Consider the following 23,899-nt stretch of genomic DNA (forward strand, 5'->3'; position numbering starts at 1 on the left):
AGGATAATGAAAGAACAAAAAGGTAGAAGAAATTAACATACAATGAGCATTGCCTGAGTTTCTGCATAATTCTAATTAGTCCATTAATGCAATGTAACTTCTTTGCTCTACTCATGAGGCTTAATCATCTCTCACTGAACACATACACTCATTAAAGTCACTGCTAAAGTAAAATAGCTGAGCATGACAGGGCTGAGAATAAGGTTTTCCCACTGCTTAGCTGATAGAGTAATTAAAAAAAATAAAATAAAATTCATCTGTAACCCATCATTGTGCAGTATTATACAGGTCAAAATGACCGTACACTGAAATAAGTTGCTTTACAGAACTGGTGTCAGGAATTTGGGGCAGACAGACTTCAGTATACACAAACCAAATACCTGTTTTCTGCTAGAATAATTTTCTGGCAGATTTCTTTCTACAGACTAAAACTTTTCCTCAATTTACAAAGATAAGTGTTTCTGCGACAAGCAGCACCTATTGCTGGTGGGAAAATAGCACAATAAAGAAAGATCACTAAGAATACTTGGAATTCATTTAAGAAACTTCAGAAGTCCCCTACATTTCCCACAACCAAATGAGAACACAACACTTCTGTGTATTAGTTTATTTAATTCTTCATCGCCACTAAGAGCAAGTAAATTATGTTGATACAATTGGTAAACATATACATTTGCTAGAGCCTCCCACAATCCCACAGAGCTAAGGGAAACATTAAGGGATGTTACAGGGTTAATGCTTTCATTCTACAATATGGATATATGGCTTTCATACAAGTTTTAAAAAATTGAAAAGGTAAACACACTGCTAGCTTACAAAATCAATATACAAACTGAAAAAGAAAAGGAAAAAGAACAAGAAAAAGAGTAACCCATGAGAAGATATCATATAGCACTGGTTTAATAGATATATACAGAATTAGAAATCCATCTAACATGAAATTCAGGCTTTAATTTGTTATTTTGACTTTCATTTCTTCTTTCTGTTTAACACTCAAACTACAAGTATTAAGATTATTTCTGCTTTACTTTGTTTTTTCCATCTTTTTTTTTCCCATTTTCCTCACATTTTTATTGGCTGAGAAAAAGCCTTTTTATGCCTGGGTTTCTATGCTCACACCTAACTGAAGCAGTTCGTCCACTTTGAAGCTTTGAACAAAGCTCTTCCATGTACTTGGTGTGACAGAAGAGAACATCCCTGTGATACTAAGTCCTATTGGCCATTTCATTGTCTTGTGTTTTGCATTTTCCTTGGACACAGCTATCCTTAACCTGATATGCTGGTGCATGGGAAGAAACCTAGCTCTTCAGCCCATATACTACTTTTGTATCCTTGTGTAAATAACAACGCAGGACAAAAAGCTCTTTTACTTCTACTTTAGCTTGAAAACATGGCGGCACTAGTTGACATATTTTGAGTTATGGATGCACTTCTTTATAGAGTTTTCCTTCCCTATATATGGATATACGTATATATGTATATGCAGTATGTATGCATGCATATTTAGAGAGCTGCTGTGTCTGATGCTAACATCCTTACTGGGTGGTTTCTAGCTCCAAGTTGCAGCAGTACTAGCCTGCCTCTGCTTCAGGTCCCCTCAGCAACCACAACACGCTCCAGATGATTAGAGCCGTTTCCTTCAGCTGTAAAAATCTAGATGAACTACATAACTATAATACAGGAAGGGTAATGAATAGCCTAGTGAGAAAAGTTAAATAACGTCTTGTTGCCAGGTAGATAAGGGTGAGGAAATTCAAACAATGTAATTAATTGAATGAAGTGGGCTATGGTTAAGACAGCCCTGCAAAAGGCTATCCATTTTCTCAGCTTTACATCACAGAATTCAGGGCTAAAGCTTTTAGTACAGTCCTTAACTTTGAATGACCTTCTGAAACGGGAATACTTGGGAGCCTCTCTTTTATCTCATCAGTAAATTCATACATTGGACACAGGGTTGCCATTTTGTTGAGGGTTTTGTTTGTTGTTGTGGTCTTTTTAAAGAAAGTAAGAATTGTAGGTACAGTTTTTTCATACACAACTCACTCAAAGACAAGCGATTTGAAGGCTAGTAGATACCTACAGAGTTCTGAGCCATCTGGTACCCCAAGACACTCCACATTTAAAGGGCAAACTGCAGAAAGGGCAAATGGATTGCACAGCCCCACCAATGAGATAATGATAGCTGAATATAGTTGAATTCACATGTTTTCCTTGAGATATCTCATTTCTGCTCAAGTCAGAGTGATGAGGCCACAAGACAGACTGCCATTTTTGAAAAGTAGCAGAAAGTGAACATTAGGAAAATTATTAGACTTCAGCATCATTCAGTTTTGGTCCAAAAGCACACAGTTTTCTGCTGCTATGAACAAGACTGCCTAGATCTTCTCCAAATGCAAACACCCACGGGGTGGAAGAGGCTCTCTTCACGCTCTACTTTTCTCAGTCAAGCATTCTACTATCCTTGAAGCTGTATGGGCCATGTCTCTTCCCTTTAATTTGACGGTAAAAAAGGACACAATGGGAAAGGCTGCAGCTTCTTGCCACTGTTAAGCTAGCTAAGGTGTTTTTTCTGTTTGAGGACAGACACTCTTTCATCGTCTCTAGTTTTGATCAAACTTGACGCATTTCTGTCCCCTATGAATTCTTGCCCAGGCTGAGCTATGACAAAGGTTTTACCAGCAAGCCACCCTCCCAATGAATCCAGGGAATCTCTTTGCTCATTCTCATATTTCCCTGTCCATTGTCACCTTCTGATTAACAAGTTGCTACTGTGTCTTCTAATCTTAGAAGAACACAGTGAGAGGTACCTGATGGGAGGGGCTTGCGGGGGCTGTTCAACAATCCAGTAAGAAATGGAAAATACAGGCTCAGCCACAGGGAAGGATCAACAATATCCAGTGAAGCCTGACTGAGAGAGGTAGCATGCCTTAGCAGAATTGACAGAAAACCTACAAATATTATCAAAATTAGGGATGAGCTAGGGAAGGCAGACAATAGGTATAATCTGTCTCCACGAAGGACAGAACACAGTCAGAAGTTCACAGAAGGTGCTGTCTTAGGGAGTTTTAAAAGATTGAATATGAGATATCGACCCCCACCGACATACTGCTTCCCATTCCTGTAAGAATTTGGAAGCTGTGAAAGACTGCTGTGTCATGTCTAAATGGTGCACCTCACCAGTATTTTGCTTTAGAAAAGTGGCAGGTTTACATTGTTAATGTTGTTGCAGTTCCTAGACCGAGGGAAAGTCAGGTTGGCTTTTGTCCCACCCTCATCAGTGACATTAGACTAAGGAAACTCAGATAAAGTTCATCATGTGTTAAGGGTTTTCATCAAATGGGAATGCTACACAATATTTATCTTCAGATGCTCTCTGCCAGCAACATGGTTAGTTTCAGGCATTTTATAGGCCTGTTTCCATAAGCAGTTCCTCTTAGTTCATCCTAATGCTCCATTATTTTACCTGAAATGTCCATTGCCATATGCCAAGTGGCAAAGGATATACACCAAAGTTAAAGAAATATGTTATGTTTTCTCCTATCAACATCATCATAACTTGCACCCCTAAACCAGGAAAGACAGACATGCTATTGTCTCCCTTTGACACTGCCTCCAGTTGGACACATTCTTTTGAGGTTGGAGTAGGACTTTGCCTCTCTGCAACATTCCACATTTGATTAGTTTCCATTAAGGCACAAATCAAGCAAAGCATAAAAACAAATGTGTCAGCCAGTAATCCTGCCTCCCCTACACAAGAAGCATGCAAAAGAAGTTTGTATAAAATGCTCCTGACTTCATACCTGTCTCTTCTTGACAAAGTCTCCAACACTGTCTGTTGATATGTTTCATAATTACTATTCTTTCATTGCTTCTAATTTTTCTTGTTTGAAAAAAACAGTACAGTCCAGAATGTCATTATGGAATTAGAAGATGAGAATCATTAAGTCACAGCTTAGTATCTACCTGCATGTACAACAAATGTTTTCCCTTCCTGGAGCCTTGCCCTATGGTTTTGCTGCACTTAATAGCCCATTAAATATGCCAGGCTAACAGGCAATGACTCTCTTTCAATATGGGCACTTCTGTCAGGAGACATGTCGAAGTCAGAAAATGCCCCACTCCTCAAATATTGTTTTGAATCAAGATACAGACAGGCCTAACTGCTCAGAAGCAGGGCTCAGCCTACTTAGAGGAAGGGAAGGGAGCTATAATCAAAATTCCCCTAAGTTCAAACTTACTAGAATCCAGAGTCTGGATGCAGATTCATCCTAGCTGGTGTTCAGCAACTCACCCCTCTCTTTTCCAAGAGATTTCAGTGCTCAGAAAAAGGCTGACATTTGGGGGATTTCTGTCATCTCCCCATAGCATATCACAGTTATAACAAATGAAGATGGAAACCACTTCTTGAGAGGGACATGCGTGAAACAAGCTTTAGTCGGTTAAACTAGCTAAGCAATGCACCTATGCTAAGTCATTTTCCATTGTAACAGGATAGCACCAAGAGGGTAAAACACGTATTTCATCTGAAGTAGCCACCCCCACAGGCCTGTCAGACAACCTTGCCCTCCCAAAGGAGAGAGGGTAGAAGATCAGAAAGCAAATCAGGGGAAATTTCAGGACAACTCAAGTGGAAACTGACCAAGACAGGGTGGGAAGAGGTTTTGTTTAGATACTTGCCTCTTGCTTTCTTGATAATGTCACTAGTGAAGCAACTGCTCCTGTCAGGTAGCAGGTACCTCCCTTCAGAGTTGACCTGACTGACCTATTCTATTCAATCTTCATCGGTGTTCTACCACGAATTGCTTTTATCATCTCCTTCACAGCCAGAGTTTCCACAGAATGTTTTCTGCTGATTTCTTGGAAATTTTCTTCACTGTTTATAAACTATGACAGATACAAATCCAGTTATGGTCAACAATAAGATTCCAGTATAAATCCAAACATATGTGGCTGAGTACCACAGAGGAAGTGCTCTTCTCCTGTTTCACACCCTTTGCTACCAGGACTGCGGTGCTTTCTTCTGGTCCTAATGTGTTTGGGGGTTTTGTTTGTTTGTTTCTTTGTTTTCTGTAAACTCTCTCCATGGAGGCCCTACACCACTGTAGGAACTTGACTGGCCTCCTTCAAAAACTGTTAGGAATGCTCCTTTAACAAGCCAGATGGGCAGTTAATCATAAAGACCATCAGGTGTCAGAGGAAACACAGAGGAATTTATTTTCTTCTTACTCACAGAGGTGGAAATCAGAAGTCACATCTAAGGTTTGCTAAAGGGTAGTCAAATTGTTGGTCTCAGCATCATTCCCAACTCCTGCCAGCTCCCTATGAAACATGGACTAGATTAACCAGTGTAATATAATGGTGCAACAGTGTTTGCACTCAAAGCTGAACCACTTTAAGCGAACTGATGCAGCATTTAGACAGACAAACCTTTGGTGAGTGAAAAAGCTTCTTTCTCCCTTTGCTTTCAATCAGGCCTACTAATCCATTAGTTTAAGTCTGAGGCACAAGCACAGGTAGACCCGATTAAACCATAAACAAACCAAATAGCACCCAGAGCCACCCAAATATGAGCCTTTGTGATTTTGGATTTGGTCATTGCACATCCACCACATGTTGGGGACATTTTTAACTATAACACTGGCTCGGGTATGTCTAACTGCATAGTCAATATAACAAGGACATCAACACAGACTGCAAAACACACCCAAGAAGATTGGGAAATACTTGTGTGACTAGTCAACCTTGAGCTATGTGCAGCCTTGGCTAGCTGGCTTCAAAAGTGTTTGGGAACGTCTACAGAAGGACTTGCCTCCCTGTGAGTTCAGATCAGCCATACCCTCCATGTGAGAAAAAAGAGGGCATGCTCTACAATTGTTATAAATTTTTTGCATAGAAAACAGGAGTGATGTTAGTCTGGAAAAAGATTCTCTGGTCATCTGTAAGCTAATACCAGGAGAATAATGTGATTTACTCATATGAACACACCCTGCTGCAGCTTCGCTGAAGTTGGTGGGTACCCGCGGGAGTACAAGGGGGATGATTCCTCTTTATCAGCAGGCAAGCCTGCAGCCTAAACATATGGCAAAGCTTATTTCTTACCGTTGTATTTCAAGATTTAGAATTTAAAGCAATGATTTTGAAATTAATTTGGGCACTGAAATCCCTTATGTTTCCTCTAAAATGTCTGATCTGCTGGTTGTTTAGCTTGTTAAACAACCCTTTACCTGGGGACACACCGGTCCTTTGTCAGACCTTTTTTCTATTTTTTTTACTTCTCTCAGGACTTATTATCATTTAAAATACGTAAAATTGAACAAACTGAAAACCAGCTGGTTATAATGTCTCTTTTTTTTTTTTCCCTGCAGACCATTTAAATAAAAAAAACCCCACAGAACTACTTTTATGTTTACTGAGCTCTTCCAAGGTGTTTTTGCTTGTATAAAAATCTCTTCTGCTTTACTAAAAGAGAAAAAAAATTAATTTCATTCCTATTGGTTTCAAGTCCCACAAATTTTTCAATCAAAAATACGAACTATCTCTGGCAGTTTCCAAACAGATTTCTTCTGTTACTTCCCACCAGACATTATTTTTCAACCAGCTATAATTAAAATCAACAGGAAGATTCCCATGATACAAAAGGGTGTCGATTCATTCAGAATTGCAACAATTCCACCCAGACAGGTGATATTCTCCTTTCTGGCAAAAGAAACATATAAAAGAAAGCATTTTTCAGCTTTTAGGTAAAACAGAGGACACTACCATCCACCACTGTTGATATGCTAAAAAATGGAAAGTTTTGCTATCATTCCACTTGGAAAAATCATTGCTAGAAAATCTTGATTACGTCCAAGTGTTGAAAGATTTCAGAGTTTTAATTGCCAACATCTAAAAAATGGCCAAGGATAGGAGTGCTACTGTTTTTACCCAGAGGTGGTGGCATTTTGGAAAGAACAGTCACCACACATCCAAAAGAATGTTATGCCTGTAAATACTCAACAAAATGCCCCCATCCTTTCCTTAAACAAATCATTTCATACAGTTATTCAGATGTAATAAGAACTTAAGAAACAAGTCTGTTGTTTTCACATAGAAGGTCCCAATCTTAAATATAATTGCATCCAGCCAGATTCCTGTGTTCACACAGGGCACCACTGGCTTCAGCAGAGCTCCACACCGGTTCAGGTTCTGCTTGCATGGAGTAATTACCAGATTGAGACCTACAGCAAGACTTGAGAAAAAAAATACTTAAAAAACCTCTACATTGTTCAATATACAATAGATGTAATTTTCTAAATGAGTGTTGAGTCCTTTATTACAGGTCTCTAAAAACTGTTGTTAGGGTTATACACTAAAAATACTAAAGTCATTAAAAAAAGGATTTTTTTTCTGTGTTTGCTTGTTTCTTTCTATGGTACCATTAAGCTATAAATAATTTTAGCATAAAATGCCTAGGTATAAATGAAACTGTTAACTGATCATGTTTGCTGATGTCCCTTTCTCATATTGCCCAAGTTGGCTCCATTAATCCAGCATCTTCTCTTGTTTCTTGCCTTCCTTTTTCTTCTTCTTGGATTCTGTCAAGATAACAATAACCATAAAAAATCAGTGTCTAGCAGTCACTGTGATAAAATTCATTTAATACCCCTGAAAGTTCCCCTTGTTTTCCCTGTGCATGTAAGAACTATTTTTGTTTCCTCGTTCTGAACGAGGGAAGGGAAAACAGAAAGAAAACAAAACAAAACAACAACAAAAAAAGGAACAGCCAAAGTGTTAGAGAAGATGGAAAGGGGGGTCCAGTTCAGAACCCTTCCTATCTGAGTGGCTGACCCTCTTTGACATGCAAAGCAATGTCTCAGGCACTTGCTCCAAAAATAAGAAAACAGCAGGCAGCTCCTGGAGAAACCGGGTCATGGCTCAGCGGAGAGCTGGAAGAAAGCTTTGCACACACTACCCACACACATACCCTTCCCTTGCTTCCTTTCTACTTCATTGTTAGTCTTTGGCTTTCTCTGAATATGAGAGCAACTCCAGAGCATGGTGAGAAAGCTCACTTGTTTCTTCAGCTTCTCCATTGCCAAATCTTCCCCCTTTGTCTGGGACAAACACCTACGTACACTTGAGAAGCAACTGAAGCTTGGCCTGAAGTCATTAGAGCATGGTCTGTCCAGCCAGCTGGTACTGATAGGACAGGGAAAGGACCAGGGATCATCTGCTTCTCTGATTAATCTGGGGTAAATATGGGAATGATGCGAAGGTACAAGTGCAAGTTTATACACTATACTACCAGCTGTGGTAACTTTCACTGTGCTGTAGGGTAGTCTGGCATTCCTACAGCTAAAGGACACTCACAGAGGGACCTAAAAAATAAGTATGAACTAAAAGGATTGGGCACACTTGTATCACATGTCACCTTGCAACGGGGAAAATAACAGCTCTCACTGGGAATGTGAATAAATCCTCATGGATACCACCACAGAACACAGCACAGAACACTGTAGGACCACTACAGAGACAGAAACTGAGTTTCTGTGAAACATCTCTCCTGTAACCAAAAGAGCAAGGCAGTAGACCCATGTTTGCTTAACCGAGATTTCACTTTCCTCCTTTGAATCCTGCCTTTGTTTCTTCCTTCTCAAAAAAGACAATCATCCCCTGCCCCCTCTCCCCGCCCCCCCCCAAAAAAAAAAAAAAATCCAAACAAAAAAATCCAAAACCCAAACAAACCACCAAAAATCATCTCAGGTTAAATAACAGGTATCACCATGTATGCGAAGAAAAGCACTTGGCCCTTAAGGTGGTATTCTTCTTTGTGAATATGATTCTTTTCTGTCTGAAAAGTTTGCATAATATAGACAGTCAAGCAACCATCAGCTTTGGTGAAACAAATTACTTGGATTAAAGTCAAGGGAACTACACTGACATCTTTCAGCTATGGTTAGAGCCAGAGTACCTTGAGCAGACTTAAGTTATCACATTTCCCTGATGGTTGTTTTTCCTGTTTATTAGTGTTTCAAATCACACTTTCTTCTTCATCGTTTTCCACAAGACAAAAATTGTTTCCAATTATCCTTTAGTCAAAGCAAAATAAAATACCTATTTCGTGTTTAGGAACATAATCTGCTCTAAATTCTCTTTCCCTTACTTTCCTTATCATTTAAAGGGATTATAATTTAAAACAAGAAGTAATTTGGTTTTGTTTGAAGATGTGAAAATGAACTTTTTTTTTTTTTCCACCTGCCTTTGTCTGTGTGTCTGTGTTTGCGTGTGCGTGTGTATGTATGCCTGCAGTCTGGAGCCATTCACAGAATCTGGCACTATTGTACAACCTGTCATCCCAACGTGTCATTTTTCATTAAGTTAATATCTAATTTGCTTTCAGCTAAACCTTTAGTTCACCCTAAAAACTTCCTGTCTCCTAAATCCTGTCTCCTATCCTCTTTTATCCATGTCCTCCATTTTCTTTAATTTTCCCTCTGTATCTCTGACCCCTCTGGATTCCATATTGACTATGTTCCCTCTCACTCTCTCTTCCCCCACTCCACTGCTTTCTCTGACAGAAACAGCAGCATTTTATCAATTAGACCAGCACTGAAATCTGTAAAATCTATTTAGACCCAGCACAAGCAGAAAGGCATTCTGCAAACTACAGCTAAATTTACTCAAAGCAAACGAGACATATGAATGTGGGCAGACCACTAACAAGACTGTACTGAAGAGTATGTGCAGTTCACGGTAGGGGTGAAGTCGCCACCAGGAGAAGGTTTTGGTCTGGACTCGTGTGATCACATCAGGTCCCCATCCTCACTTGACTTGAGGTACCAGACAACCCACCATTTATCCATTTGCACTTAGCCCTGTGGGTCTGTATTTGTTCCTGTTAGCAAGAGTTCAATTCCCCCCCTGTTGTCTACTTCGTGATAATCCGCATTTCACCCAAACTACCAAAGCCATCTACCTACAAAGACAAGTCATTTTGCTTTGTGCCTCAGCAGAGTAAAACCCTCATGTGTGGGACATAACTCCTCTCACATTAAAGGTACTCACACCACCACAGCTTCATCTTTCAGACAGGTAAGCTGTATTGATGCAAAGCACATTCACTCTATGAAATGACACACACACACAGAGTTGTGGTCATATAAAAAAAAATAAAAAAGAAGACTGCTAAAATATTTCCAAGTCCTTAGGCTCTTTTAAAAGTCCTACCATAGATGCCAATATCCAGGTACTTACCCATGAAAATGTTGCTGCTCATGCTCTCATGCACAAGTCTGTTCACAGCTACCCTTCACCTGCTTTTACTATGGTAACATGACTAACAAAGTATGAAGTTGCTTTTAGAAGTACTTTCTTTGTGTTTCCTCATTGCTCAGACCTACTCTTTATGTCATTCAGGCTTTTATTGCCCTCACCTCTGTTCACCCTACAGTACTGTTTCAACTTTTACGACATGCTACCAGGTCAGCTCACACATCCACACTGGGATCCACGTCACCCTGATCACTTGGTCTGCCAATGCTTCCCTTCCCAGAGCAATCAGGCTTGACTGAAAGGGTCACCATGCCACCAGTGTCAGCACTGACACCATGCTCGAAAGTCCTGACCAGCTGGGAGTACAGTGCCAGTGACCTGAAAGCTCAGCAGTCTCCTACCCCAGCACCAGCTAGAGCCATCTGCCAGTTAAGTGAGAGAAAGATCCCCTTTGTTTCAAATAATCCCATTCAGATTCCTATTCCATACATGAAAATTATTGATATTTATTTAATCTTAGCACAGACTGAATGCAAGACCTTTGGTTCAGCCATCTCATATCAGGCCTCTTCGTGTGGTCCCAGCCTGCCACCAAAAATTACAGTAACACATCAAGCAGTGCCCACTGAAACAGCCTTGATGCTGGGGAAGCCACTATGCTGCTCTCCAGATCTTACTGGCGATGCATAGTGGGCCACCAACTGGAACATCTTAACATAAAACTTTATGAAAAGTATGTAAATATGACAGATATTTACAATTAAACTCATTAATTTAAATACATTAAATGCCTTGTCAAAGGTATTTCTCCTACAGATAGCAATGCCAGGGTCAACACCGAGTGCGTGCTGTCTCTCAACGCTCGGGCGAGCAGGCTGTGCAGTCAAGGGAATGGACGAGGTACCTGTTTGCCTAATGCTCCAAGTGCCCCAACTAAACTGCCCTTCCACCTCCAGTGTGGCTCAGCACACAGCTACGGTAAGGAAAGCAGCAGCAGGAACTATGTCTTCTCTCTGGCTTTCTTCACATCAAGGAAATACTTATCTTTACCATCCCCGTGCATCCTTGCAGCAAAACAAAAGTACCAGAAGAGTGAGCTACATATGCTCCAGAATATTAATGAGGATGACAAAAGTGTCTTCAACATTTTTGTCTGGTTTCCAGCATACACTTTCCTCCTTTCCTCTTATCCCCCAGTGAGAGACTGCCTGGAAGTGCTCTTGCTCTGATGGAGGCTGGGATCCTGGACGAGGGGGCACAGGCAAAGAGCCAATTCAGAATACCTGGCAGCCCCTGCAGGGCACAGCAACCAAGCTCTGCACAGTCATTCCGCTACCTGCTGGAACCTAGAGCACTTCCAGCAAAATAAAAAACACCCATGTAGCATTGTACAAACAGCCCTGCAAGAACTAACTGTGTCGATGCACACACACTGGATTATCTAGTCATTCATCACCTGAATAACCTTATGAATAGCTGTCAGCCTAAGAATTATTTGCAGGATTAAAAGCTGCGTGGTCATGGATTAGCACTGGACTCCCTTCTGTGGGTCTGTGATGACTGGTAACAAAAATCCCACTGAGGATCTTACCAAGTAAACGAATTTGTTTGATAAACAGAACTTTCTCTATGCAATTTGGGAATGTCAGCAGCCCTCTTTAAATAGTCATTCTTATTCTGGAGCCTTATTCTTACTATGCAAGCAGCAAAGGAAAGTAATTATGTTGACCAGGAGCCAAACACCATTCAAAGCCACTCTTAACCTACAAGGCACAAAAGGGAGGTAAGAATATTATAATGGAAGCCAAGATTTGTAAGCAAAGATTTGTAGGTATTTATTTCCATTTCTTGAAAAGAAGGTAACAATTCACGCATGGCACTGCTGAACTCGTGTATATAAAAGTCAAGCAGTATCCCTGAAAGTAATATAAACCGTTCAAAATAGCAAAAGTTGTGCTGATGGAAGTTTAGAGTGAAGAATCTTGACACTAGGAGTACAGGAAAGTTCTCCCAGGAACTAGCACTCAGTTCCACTGAGTACAGAGGGAGGCAGGTTTTCTAAAGGGCTCTCTACCTCTCATTGGGACAAATTTTCCAAAGCACCTGGCTGCTTATGGTGGTGCAGGGCAATGGTGCCATTGGGTGCAAGGAAATTCTGAATTTTCAGGGTAAAATGTCAAGCCATGTGGAAGGGAGCAGTCTTGATGAAGTCTTTGATGAAGCCAAGGATTATATCCCTTGGTGAAAAAAATCTCACCCTACAGAGGTGCTCTCTAGGATCAAAAACTGCACTATCCTGTGATTTCCATGATTGCAGAAACAAATCCCTTGATTTCTTAAATAACCTTTAAATGTGTTTTTTCTTCTGCTGCTTCTAGAGAAAGAGAACATTTCATAGCCATTTAATTCCTTTTCTTCCCATGTTCCTGCACTATATACAGCATTTATGTATTCCAAATGGTTTAAGAAGGAAAAACTACATTACCACAGAAATGTTGTTCCAAAACAAATTCTTCTGAAAAGCCTCTTTGAGCAATACAGTTCTACTGGATGGGAAAAAAAGCACTACTCCAATAGCTAAACAGACATAGAAGGCAAGTCTACAATGAATCGGTGACCTTGATGTGACTTTTTCTTTTTTAATTTCTTTATTAATACATTACAATTTATTATATCCTTTACACTTCGGCTCTGTGAGATTGAGTTGCTTTCTCTAGTTGTCTGTAAGCATTTCTCAATTTCTCCACTCTTCCAGTCACTCCTCTCCAGCAGATTCTGTTCTGCTTCTCACTTTGCTAAATTTCCATTTTGGCTAGACTTGGATTTGTTTCCTATTGAACACAAGATGGACCCAATTCAAACCTCAAGGTTGAAGCTGCACCGTATAAGCCAGGAAGGCATGTTGCAGCGCATGTTGTGAATGGAGAACAGCTAGACTTATGCCTGTAACAAACACTAACATATCTGACAAAAAAATGGACCAAAAAGCCACTCATGGAAAAAGCTTCACTCATTTTCTTTCTCACTGGAATTGCAAAAAGAAGTAAATGCAGGGGAAAATTAATCCAACTTATTCTAAAGCCACCTGCAAAGCCCTGAAACAACCTCAGACTGTCAGAAGCCATTGCTTGAACCTGACATAAAGATGTAAGATATTAAAAATGTTCCCTTTAACATCCTTACTTAAACTAGTCAGGAATAAGAGAAAGGGTTGTGTTTTTTTAAGAGGTAATTTGCTCAAACCAAGGATTTTCATCAGAAAGGTTTGGTTTTGGTGATTTTCTTCATTCAAATATTTGGGAGAGGTTTCAAAATTGCCTAGGCACAGACACGCAAAAGACCACAAAGACACCCAAATTTTCTGATTTTGCTAAATGGCCTATTTGCACAAAGATCATGAAAATTTCATCTCATTTTCTTTACATCTGGTTTACAAGTATCTAAGATGTTAGAGTCTTAAGAGTAAGTATTCAAAAGACTGCAATGGATAAACTTTTCAAGGGAAGCCTGTTTTGCAACTGGAGACTGCAGGAGGGGTCTGGCTAACCGGAAAGTGATTTCCAGAAGTAGCTCACTTTGCTTCTCTGTTTGCTGCTGTTTCTCATGTGCCTCTGGTACACTTCTACTGCTGCTTCTGTAGGGTATGGGCTTTCCTGCTGTTCTCTGCCATGTTCTGTGCTCAGCACAAGAGGGACCCAGTCCTGTCGGGCTCTTCAGCCCTCTGTCTGCTGTACACAAGATCCCTCTTAATGCCAGCGAGACAGGTGCAGGCACAGACTGATACACTCAGTTTACTCTCTGCATTCACGCATCTGCAGAAGACGACTGAAAACAGAGGAGTATTAACAATCCATTTGGAGTTTGGCATATACCTATACAGCAAAAAGATCACACGCCAAGGTCGTTTCTACGTCAAACTGAGATCTATATTACATATGAGCATATATATTCTCTATAAATAGTTATTTAGCAGAAAGTTATTTGTGATATACTGTGAATTGAGACCCTGTTTCATTTAGTTGGTTTTTGAAAACCAGACACACTCATTTCTCAGTTGTGCTTTCTGCACCTACCCCACCCAGATGGGACCTACCCTCAGGGCACCAGACAGGGGCTTGGCTTTCATCAGTGCTCCCCACTCTGAAAAGTCACCTGCAAAACTTTCACAGTAAGCACAGGTAGAAGAAAAGATAGACAGATGGCAACATCGAAAATAAGATGGAGGGATAAAGAAGGAGAAAAAAAGAAAGCTTGAAAGGAAAGGAAGTGAAGAAGTAGAAAAGGAAAGGACAGAAAGGAAGGAACAGGGCTTTCTCTCTATTTCACTGCTAGGAACAGTAATTAGTGTAAACATTTGCTGATGGCGTATCTTTTATCACAGCAAATCCCACAGCTTCAGGCATTTTCATGACTCAAGGGCACCGAGGAATGCCAAGGAGGCTGGACTGCTCTTGCAAGCCAGGAAAGTGAGACAATGAGCATGTAACAGAATTGGCACACACAAGGCTGTTTAAACCCTCACCCACAAAGGTCTGTATTAAACCCTAAAAGAAACTCCTGCAGGCACAGGAGGGTTAAACAAGAACATTTGTCACTTCCAGTTTTTCATCTTTTGGGGCAGCATAGAAAAAAATAGTAGCCTGAAATACAAACCAGGGAGTGAGAATACACGGAAGTCTAGGTTTCCCATGAAACTTTCCAAACTTTTTCTTCTCAAAAACATCTGCAAAAGCTGCAGAACAACTAAAAATGGAAAAATACTTCTTTTTAAAAAATATTTCTCTTTCTCCCTCTCCTACAAGCATTTTCTGCTCCCTGGAATCAGGGTTGTGTCAATAAGATTGGTATTATGTTATGATCTGACAATGCATTCAAATTATTTATTTAAACTATAATTTGTCAAAGGTAGTAAAGCAGTCTCAAGGGAGACTACAGGGCAAAGCCTCCAAGAAACATAACGAAATGGAAGCAGAAAAATACTATTAAAAGACAACCAAACTTTATTAGTTATGGGCTGCACTGGCAGCTTACTAGCAGCTTGAGGCTTATTCACACTGTAACCACCATTGTATTTTATTTTCCTTATGTGGCTTACTCTTATTCCCACTTAAATTGAGAAAAATCATATTTCCTCATCTTATGGCAGCAAGGAGCCAAATCACAGAGATATGTCTCGGAGCCTGAAGTTTCCGGTGAGTTTTACTGCATCTCGAAGTACAAGCTTTGTCCTCAGACTAGCAAGGGGCACAAGGAAACACAACCAAGCATTTAGTACGCGGTCTCACCCCTCTAGACCACTGTTTCTTCTGGTTTTCACATTTCTCAGCTCCATAAGGCATAAATTATTCATGGAAAAACTGCCTCTCACAATGTTTACGCAGTATTTAGTACAATGGCACCCTTTTTCAGCTGGGGCCTCTGGGCACTCATGCAATACAAATAATCACAATGATATCAACAATAATAACAGCCAGCTATGCTGTTCCCACTGGGCATCCACTGCCAGTGTCTGCCCCACAGAGCTCACATCACTGTATTTCACTGCAGGCTCCCAGTCAGTGCCAGAGGCTATTCTTCAATAAACCTGCCCCATCCTTTAGAGCAAGAGGAAAACTTCCCAGTTTTGCCTTTCAGGTTTCTATTAACTACCACAGCTGTTTCCCAATATGAGAAAATCCCTCATTTTTATATCTAATTAGTTTGAGCAGATCCTATTATTCTGCCTCCTGTAATACTAATTATTACGCTAGCTGCATGCCTGCACGACTAATGAGTTACATTAAAGATGGGGAATTCTAAAATCTACAGAGGGAGGTACAGCATGAGTATGATGCCAAAACAGGAGACACCAGCATCTTTCAGACAAAAGAAAATCACAGTCCTAACAAGTCATTCCTTATCCCTCTGTATCCCCTCCAGCTACTCTTTAGAAGTGGACACTCTGTGGCTGCACAAAGGCAAATTTGAGGGAGGGCACCCCGTAAAGAACAGATTGTCCAACATGCAAAATGGAGTGGGCTGCAGGTGGTCCTTTTCATGGGTGCAGCACTCAGTTTGTCTGAGCAACAAATACCTACATATCAGGGGAGCAATTCATTCAGACACCACCACCGTTAGTTCTTTGCAACAGTCAGCAGCCAGAGCACAGTCAGTCTGTCCTGGCACTGCACTCTGAGTAAGACGCCCTCTCTGCAGGTAGAAATCAAGGCTGCCACTGTAGCATTCAAAAAACACATGTTGTTTTCTGCTCCTGGCACCAAAGTAAGGACAGGGAAATACCTCCTCATTAACGAAAGTCCAGCTCTATGTTTTGACACCAAGCTAAGTCCACTGAGATTTCTAATATCAAAACCAAAGACCCTAATTAAAGACCGGAGTTCAGACACTCACCTTGACGTAAACTGTCACATTCAGATAATTCTAATTGCAGACTAGGATAAAAGGGAGCAGCAGCTACTAGTTAGAGCATGGAGCCAAGAGTCAGCAGCTCCTAGCTGAGTGCCCAGACTGGCCACTGATACTTTGTCAACCTGGAAAATCATTTAGCCTTTCTGACTCTCAATTATTGCTTGCCTTTAAATTGTACTTCCTCAGCTCCAAGGAGTGATAGCAGGATTAGCTAACTACTGCCTGTAAAGATTGCTGGATAAAAGAAATTGTGTAATGCAGATTATTTGTATTTCACTAAACTCTTAAGTAAAGCTCTTCAAACAATATGATATTATTAAAACCACACGGAGTCTTTCCTCTGCTGCAGTAGCATGCACATCGTGCCAAACACAGGGAACTGCACTGACACCTTGCTAGCCTCTCAAATGCTGTACCTGATCTGCATTACACAAAAGAGATTACAGCCATTAACATCGCGGGTAGGTCTTGTCTTCCTGTGAGAAACCTTTCCAAACACTTCATGTTGGGGATATGATCTTTGGATACCACCCCAGTTATTAAAGACATTAGTTGTGTAAGCAGTGTTAACGTTTTCCAACATTAGCTGGAATTGCTTTCCTATGTGGCAAGGACTGAGCTGAGCCAGGATAAAGTTAACACAAAGATCAGATCTATCGTAAATTGATAAAAAGTTGGGAAGGGAGATTTATTAAAAAGAACTAAATACAGCCAGGAGAAAAAGTTATCAGAAAGGAACATAATTCAAAATATGAAGGGTACATTGCAGAAAGAGCAGGCAGACTGCTTATTCTATTTAATTTTATCTTAATCAGAAGAACAAATAGCTAGAAGTACAAGAGTTATAGTGAGTGTAAGAGGAAGAATGCGAGCGATGGAAAGAGTGCAAAAAGAAATAAAGCCTATCAGGCAACCCAGCTCTATAAAAATAAATTCCTCCTCTCTCAGCAGTTAAAGCAAAATGTTTCCTGAATCCTGACAATACTCCATTCTTTTATTTTCTGGCTGGCTGGAACCCGAACAACCATCAATCAAGTTTGGGTGGCCGTGAAGTAGGCCAGATGGAGTATGTCGGAAGTGTTTTCTGCTCTTCAGTGCAAGTTGGCCATTAGAGCAGCCACTCGACAGAAGTGCCTGAGTCTTTCACATCTGTCAAGATAGTTTAGGGAGACCTTGAACATCCCCAGCCTTGCAGACACTGATTAGAATACACAATTGTGTGTGCTAGAGGAGAGGTGGCTGCCTCCACTGGGATTTTGTGATAAAAATTACCCTTTCATCCTTTCCAGCCTTTGTGACAGGCTTTCTCATGACCTCATTTGTGTGCTAAATACACAAACCATGGTGTCTGGGATATCACTGTCACGTTGCTGACAATCTGTCCAAATGCACAATATTCAAGAACAGTTTTCATACTGTATTAACTACACTTTAGCACAACAGCCCTGGACCAAGATACTGTTTTCCAATCTGAGAACACCTTAGCAAAGCTATGGAGAAACAAGCTCATCACAAATCCAGATAAAATTCAAATTCCTGATTTGTCATTTGCTCTCCCCCTTAAATCAAATATGCAGCATTCTGCTCTTGCAAGCACTGAGCTCCAAAATGTCCAGGTGTTGCAGACTAAAATCCATAGAGTCAGCTGTTCAGAAGAAAAAATACTGAGACAGAGAAGTTGCTAATAAGGAAAAAACACATTTTTCTAATATTTTTAGTGTCCAAAATAATGACAGTGCTTCAAAAAGATTTTAAGGCTCTTCCATGAATGCTGACTAATGATAAAACAAATCCATAAGAACTTAGATCACCAGTTTATGAGGCAGGCATTGATTCTCAAGGTTAATGAGTATCTCCTGGTTTAATTTAGCAGTTTTGCCACAGTTCATAGAAGTTCCTGGAAAACCAAAACATACTTTAGCAGTGAATCTGCAAACTTATAACCCTTGGGATTTTTCTGCAGGTATGGTTTTCCTTTCTGTTAAGCATCGATCAAACTCCTATGAAATGGCAGTCATCACTGAAATAGTTAGGTGAGAGGAGAGAGACACAGAATTCATCCTATCAGCAAAACTGCTACATGTTCTTGAGCTGGAAAGGTGGATTAGCAACAGGAGAGCAGCAGCATAGATAATATCAATTTATTTGCATTTTTGTCAAGGAACAGAGAAGGTGAGGAGGAACTTCAGATACCAAGCCACACTAGGAAATATGTCAGGTGACATCTGGTAAACAATTCTTCATCAGGCAAGCCTAGACGAAACAATCTGCCTTAACCCACATGCCTTCTTGCGTTCTTAATTAACCATATTAATTAACTTTAAAAAAAAATATAAGAGTTTGGGAGAATTGTGAAGGTGTCAGACAACGATATCTACTCCACATGGAAGCAGTGATCAAAAGAAAAACGTGTTTACGTTTTTTAGTGGGTGTAATGATCAGTAAAGGAAGTATTACCATTACACTTCATCTTTCAACACAAATCTGTAGAGGACATGCTTGGAATAGTGTGTACAGTCCAGTCTCTTCATCTCAAAAAAGATTTTGCAATAATAGAAGGAATTTGGGTAAGTCCAGTAGAGAGTATTCTTATTGTGGATAAATCCCTATACAACGAAATACTTAAGTCAGAGGTTTTAGGTTTAAAAAATGGCAAGTGACAAAAAGTAACAGATGATATATAAAGCTACAATCAATCAGAGAAGCTAAACAAGAGGCTTTTTCTCACCCCATTTACGATATGAAATCAAAAGGAAGGTGGTGTAATGGAGAGGTTACAAACATGACCTATTAGAAGGAAAATTTCAGACCACAGGAAAGGGGGCTAGTCATAAAAATCAGGGAAACAACCCTTCTTCTGAATGCACTGCTATTTTTCAGTGCAATATTCCTAGTCAGTTCACATCTGCTTTTGGTACTCCCAACGTATCGCTGTCAGAGATGTATTCGGTGATGCAGCTCTTGAAGCATACACCAGTCAGAAAGGTAACTGTTTAGTGGTAAAACAGACTCCTGTAATCAATAAGCCCCTCACTTATTATTCTGCTGCCAGAGTTCCCAAACGCCAGAAAGCCGCTGCCCTGGTGCTCCAGGCAATCACAGCAGGAACAGACAGCACTTGATCAGCATTTGCAGGTCTAGCTGCATATCAACACTGACCTTATGCAACACTGTGCCTCAAAAAAAATTTGCTGCTTCCAAATAATGTAACATATGCTTTTTCTCTTCGAGCCATTGATGTGAAGCTATGGGTGAAAAGGGAGGCTAATATGCACCTGCAGTCCATTCCAAGTGCTCAGACAATAATCTTCTTGTCTCCAAAGGAATTAAATTGGGTCTTATTCTGACTACTGATTGAAAACAGTTTAATTTTTCTTTTAACTAGATGGGGGTGGGGACTTACCGCCAACCTGTAGTTTCCTTCACCTCAGGAAGAAGACACTCTTATTCCAGCCAACATGTCAGCACTCCGATCTTTAACTCAGAAATAAAGTTCAGTAGGGCACAACATTTCACACAGTACTAATCTGCTTGACCTAATTTCTTACTCTAGTTCCTCCTACTGCTGCCAAGATACTGTCCAGTGTAGCTCCTATGTAGTTATACCCACAGATCTGCAATATGGATTCATATCTTTAGCTCAGAGCCCAGGCAGGCTGCGAGCATGTGCCTTCCATGCATGCTGCTCGTACTAATGTCAACAGCAGATGAACGCGCAGGTGGCACGCAGGAAGGTGCTGCGAGATTTCTAACGCAAATGAGGAGAGCAAAATCTCTGCCCACAGTTATTATGATCACAAACTTATCTTTGTACCTATTTCTCTTTTCGCATTCCTTCAAATCAAATGAAGTCAGGTTTCCTAATTAAGTCAAACCACATAACTATGTTTGCTGCAAAATCCCAAGCCGAGTTTCAGCCCCAGCTGTAACTCACTCGTATCTAGAACCAGCTAAAGTTAACTCCAATCCAGCAATTTCACAAGCTCTGCCTTTGAAACTGTAATTTGAAAATGACCCTGCACCACCCAACAGCATTGCTCTTACAAACCAGTGCTGCACCAATGCTCTGCCTTCCCTCCCTCTCCCCTCGTCTGGCAGCCAGTGATACCTACACCCACCCAGTGGGAGCAGAACAAGGTGGAGGGCTACTAGTGGCTCACACCGCAGAGGCCTTCTGGCAGCGCAATAGGAAGCTTCATCCAATAAACTCCTAAATGCCATTTAGGCATGGAAACTTACTAAAGAAAAATAAAATAAAAAAAAAGTCCTTTCCCCCAAATTAATAAACAATAAAATCACAGAGCTCAAAGCCCTTCCTGCATTCCTACCCAGTCACTTCTACCCCCAAATGAAGACGTTTATTGCTGCCAACTCGATCAAGTCAACTGGTCTCTGAAAATCTGCTTGTATCCTTTCTGCTGCACAGCTTGCCATTATCTACGCAGGTTCTAGACTCAGCGCTTATCAGATAACTCCATGGATGGCGTGCCGGGCAGACCAGTTACAGCTGTACTGACTGCAAAGCAGATGGATGCATGCACCCACACAGAAAGTGTCTGTAACCTCATCAGATGTGTCTCTGGTTGCACAAGCAGAGCAGGCCACCTGCAGGTACTCCTCAGATCAATGGTGCACCACCATCCACACTTTGAAAACTGCTCATCCCAGTTGCACCTGTCACTCCTAATCACATTTATTTTTATAATTATCCAAGTAGTCAGAGCCTGGAATGTGTTAAACCCATCTGGTTTTAAGCAAACAAGTGCCAGGGTAGCATAGCTTGTATAATCCACTTAAAACACATTACTTCTGTAACTCAAACAAGATCTCACAGTTTTAGCTCTCACCGCAAATCACTCTACACACGTAACACCTGCTACTCCAACAGAAGAGTACGTTAAAAGGCTTTCATGATTAGAAAGAAAATAAGTTTGTCTAAGGGGCACCTGGGAACATGAATGCAGAGCATATGCCTCTCTGTGTACTAGGAATTACACTGTCACTCACATTTAAATAAGATACATACATTCTGTACTCTCCTTCCTGCTATTTCTGAATAAAGAATATACAACCCCAAGGCTGCAGAACATCCACATATTTCAGCGTGCAGTGAGCAGAAAGCCCTTCAATACTCCCTGTCCAGACAGAAAGCAGTATTTTTTTTCAACTAGTCATTATTCAATACCAAACAATACCTCTATTAAATGTGTCTTTATCAAGAGACATTTTTGCATGCTATTATTGGTCTGTTCCCATCAACAGGTGAGTTATGAAAAGCATCTGGAAGTCTAGCCACGTCTGTAAACTGGTGGTCTAGGGTTAAAACTGGAGCTCTTATCTTTAGCTTACCTCTTGTGTGTGAGACTGCCTTGACTACACAACTCAAGAATATTGTCTGTCTGACCGCTGAGAAACAGAAGCAGTGCAGCATTGAGAAAAGGCCATGAAAGTACAATCTCCTGTACTACTGAGTTCCCACTGAAGCACATGGGACACCACAAATCCAGTGATTTAAATGGAATACTGTGCAGCATTCAGCAAATGGAATTTACCTTGAGGTTTGGGTTTGGTAAGCTTCCCACAGGGCTTTGAGATTGTGACAGTCTTCTGGCAGTCAGCATTATGAAGGGCTCTCTTTAGGTTCCCAGTTCGAGTCTTCAAGGCAGTATTCAAGTCACATTCTCCCCAGGCCTGGAACTGGTATTTGCACTCTGCTGCAATGAGTAAATAAATGGCAATTTTAAAACAAGAGTGACTGAGTGGGAAAACAAAAATGTTATGAGTCTAACAGGATATCACAAGACAGTCAGTGCTTATAGACAAAGGGATCATGCAACCAAAGAAAGAAATCCCAAGAAAACTTTAAAGATTATTTCCAGTGATAATTGGAGTCTCCTCCCCGAAATTTATTCCTCTTGTTTTTGCATGGATGTTGCATTAATGTCATATAAAGGAAAATACATTAAACTATGAAGATACACAATAAATAAATGAAAAAAAAAAAAAAAAACAACAGCAGTAGGAAATGTCATTCACATTCTGTATGGCTGTTATTCCATTTGTGTGATGCTAAAGGTTACCAAATAAAGCTGAATAGTTTCAAGAAGATATGTGTAACTATGAACTTGTCAAGTCTGAAACTGCAGCACTGATTGCCTTGGTAAGGTCACAATGATGTCAAAGCCATACAATCTGTTTACTATAAAAAAGCCAAGTTTGCAAGAGTAATAAGACCTGAGTCCTGGACAGACATCTTGTTCAGGACAGATCTGACATATCTTTCTGAACTGTCACATATGAACCTTTTGAACTAAATAATATAGATGAAATAGACTGGTCTTCACTCCTTTCACTGCACACACTGGTAGCCACCACGCTCCACGCTGCAAATCACACATCACAAGATCATGTAAAGCCATGGTAACCATCACAGAGATTCACAGCTGTGAGTGAACACACAACACTTACATTGCTGGCTGCCTTAAACACAGTTGTACGCTACAGGAGAGCAGATTTCAGCATGCTGCTGGAGGACTGAGTTTACAGTAACGAGTTACATGGATTCTGCAGGGGAGCTGCTTTGCTCTGAAGAAGCTGCCTTCTGATGCCTTATGTGTTCTAGCTCTGATGTACTTGAAATAAAAAAGTAGCCCCTTCACCAACGTATTTCCAAAGCTAAGCAGAAAACACAGGGTTCCTGCTCCACAGCTAAATAAAACCCAAGAAAATCCCTTGAGAGAGCGATGCTTACCTCCAAACTGCTTCTTCCAGTTGCAGGGAATCTTACACTTCTGAGTCTTGGTGGTTTGTTTGCACTCAGCTCCAGTACGAGTGCCCTCACGTGTCCCCAGGCCACAGTCACCACTGGTGGGCACACAGACACTCCACTGCCATTCCCCACAGTCAGACTTCTTCGCCTTTTTCTCTGGATGAAGACAAGGAACCAAACCCAAGCAAGACAAGTGGTCAGTACCCAGACCCTATGGAGAAGTTCCCCAAACTTCACTAAACAGTCACAGCACCTGAAAGGGTGAATAAGGGAGACATTCATAAAACAATTGCTTCAAAAGCAGAAGGCCTGGCATCCTCTTCACAATTCTGCAGAGACAGGTCAGCCTTTTTGACTCCAAAGCAGAGTGGATCATTCAAATTCAGTCCTACTACCACATCTACTATTCCACTTAGATACTCTCAAATGGATTCTCATCTTCAGAATGAGGAATCATCTAGAAACCCTCAG

The 23,899-nt window shown here is 40.7% G+C and overlaps 1 protein-coding gene across 2 annotated transcripts in view; it reads right to left on the bottom strand.

The window, feature by feature from the left end:
- Positions 1 to 592: 592 nt before the first annotated feature.
- The window catches only part of PTN (pleiotrophin), a 79,476-nt gene continuing 56,169 nt past the window's right edge, over positions 593 to 23,899 (bottom strand). The window contains exons 3-5 of one of the 2 annotated variants that reach the window (XM_080390891.1): positions 23,411 to 23,584; positions 22,212 to 22,370; positions 593 to 7,574 (exon numbers count right to left, since the gene is read on the bottom strand). In XM_080390891.1, the coding sequence (XP_080247017.1) occupies positions 7,522 to 7,574; positions 22,212 to 22,370; positions 23,411 to 23,584 (386 nt within the window). In that variant the 3' untranslated portion in view covers positions 593 to 7,521. Of the gene's footprint in view, positions 7,575 to 22,211; positions 22,374 to 23,410; positions 23,585 to 23,899 lie in introns of both variants that reach the window. The other variant, XM_080390890.1, reaches the window with a different exon arrangement.

The sequence above is a fragment of the Falco punctatus genome (assembly GCF_963210335.1).
Source record: "Falco punctatus genome assembly, chromosome: 6".
In the NCBI taxonomy this organism is placed as follows: Eukaryota; Metazoa; Chordata; class Aves; order Falconiformes; family Falconidae; genus Falco; species Falco punctatus.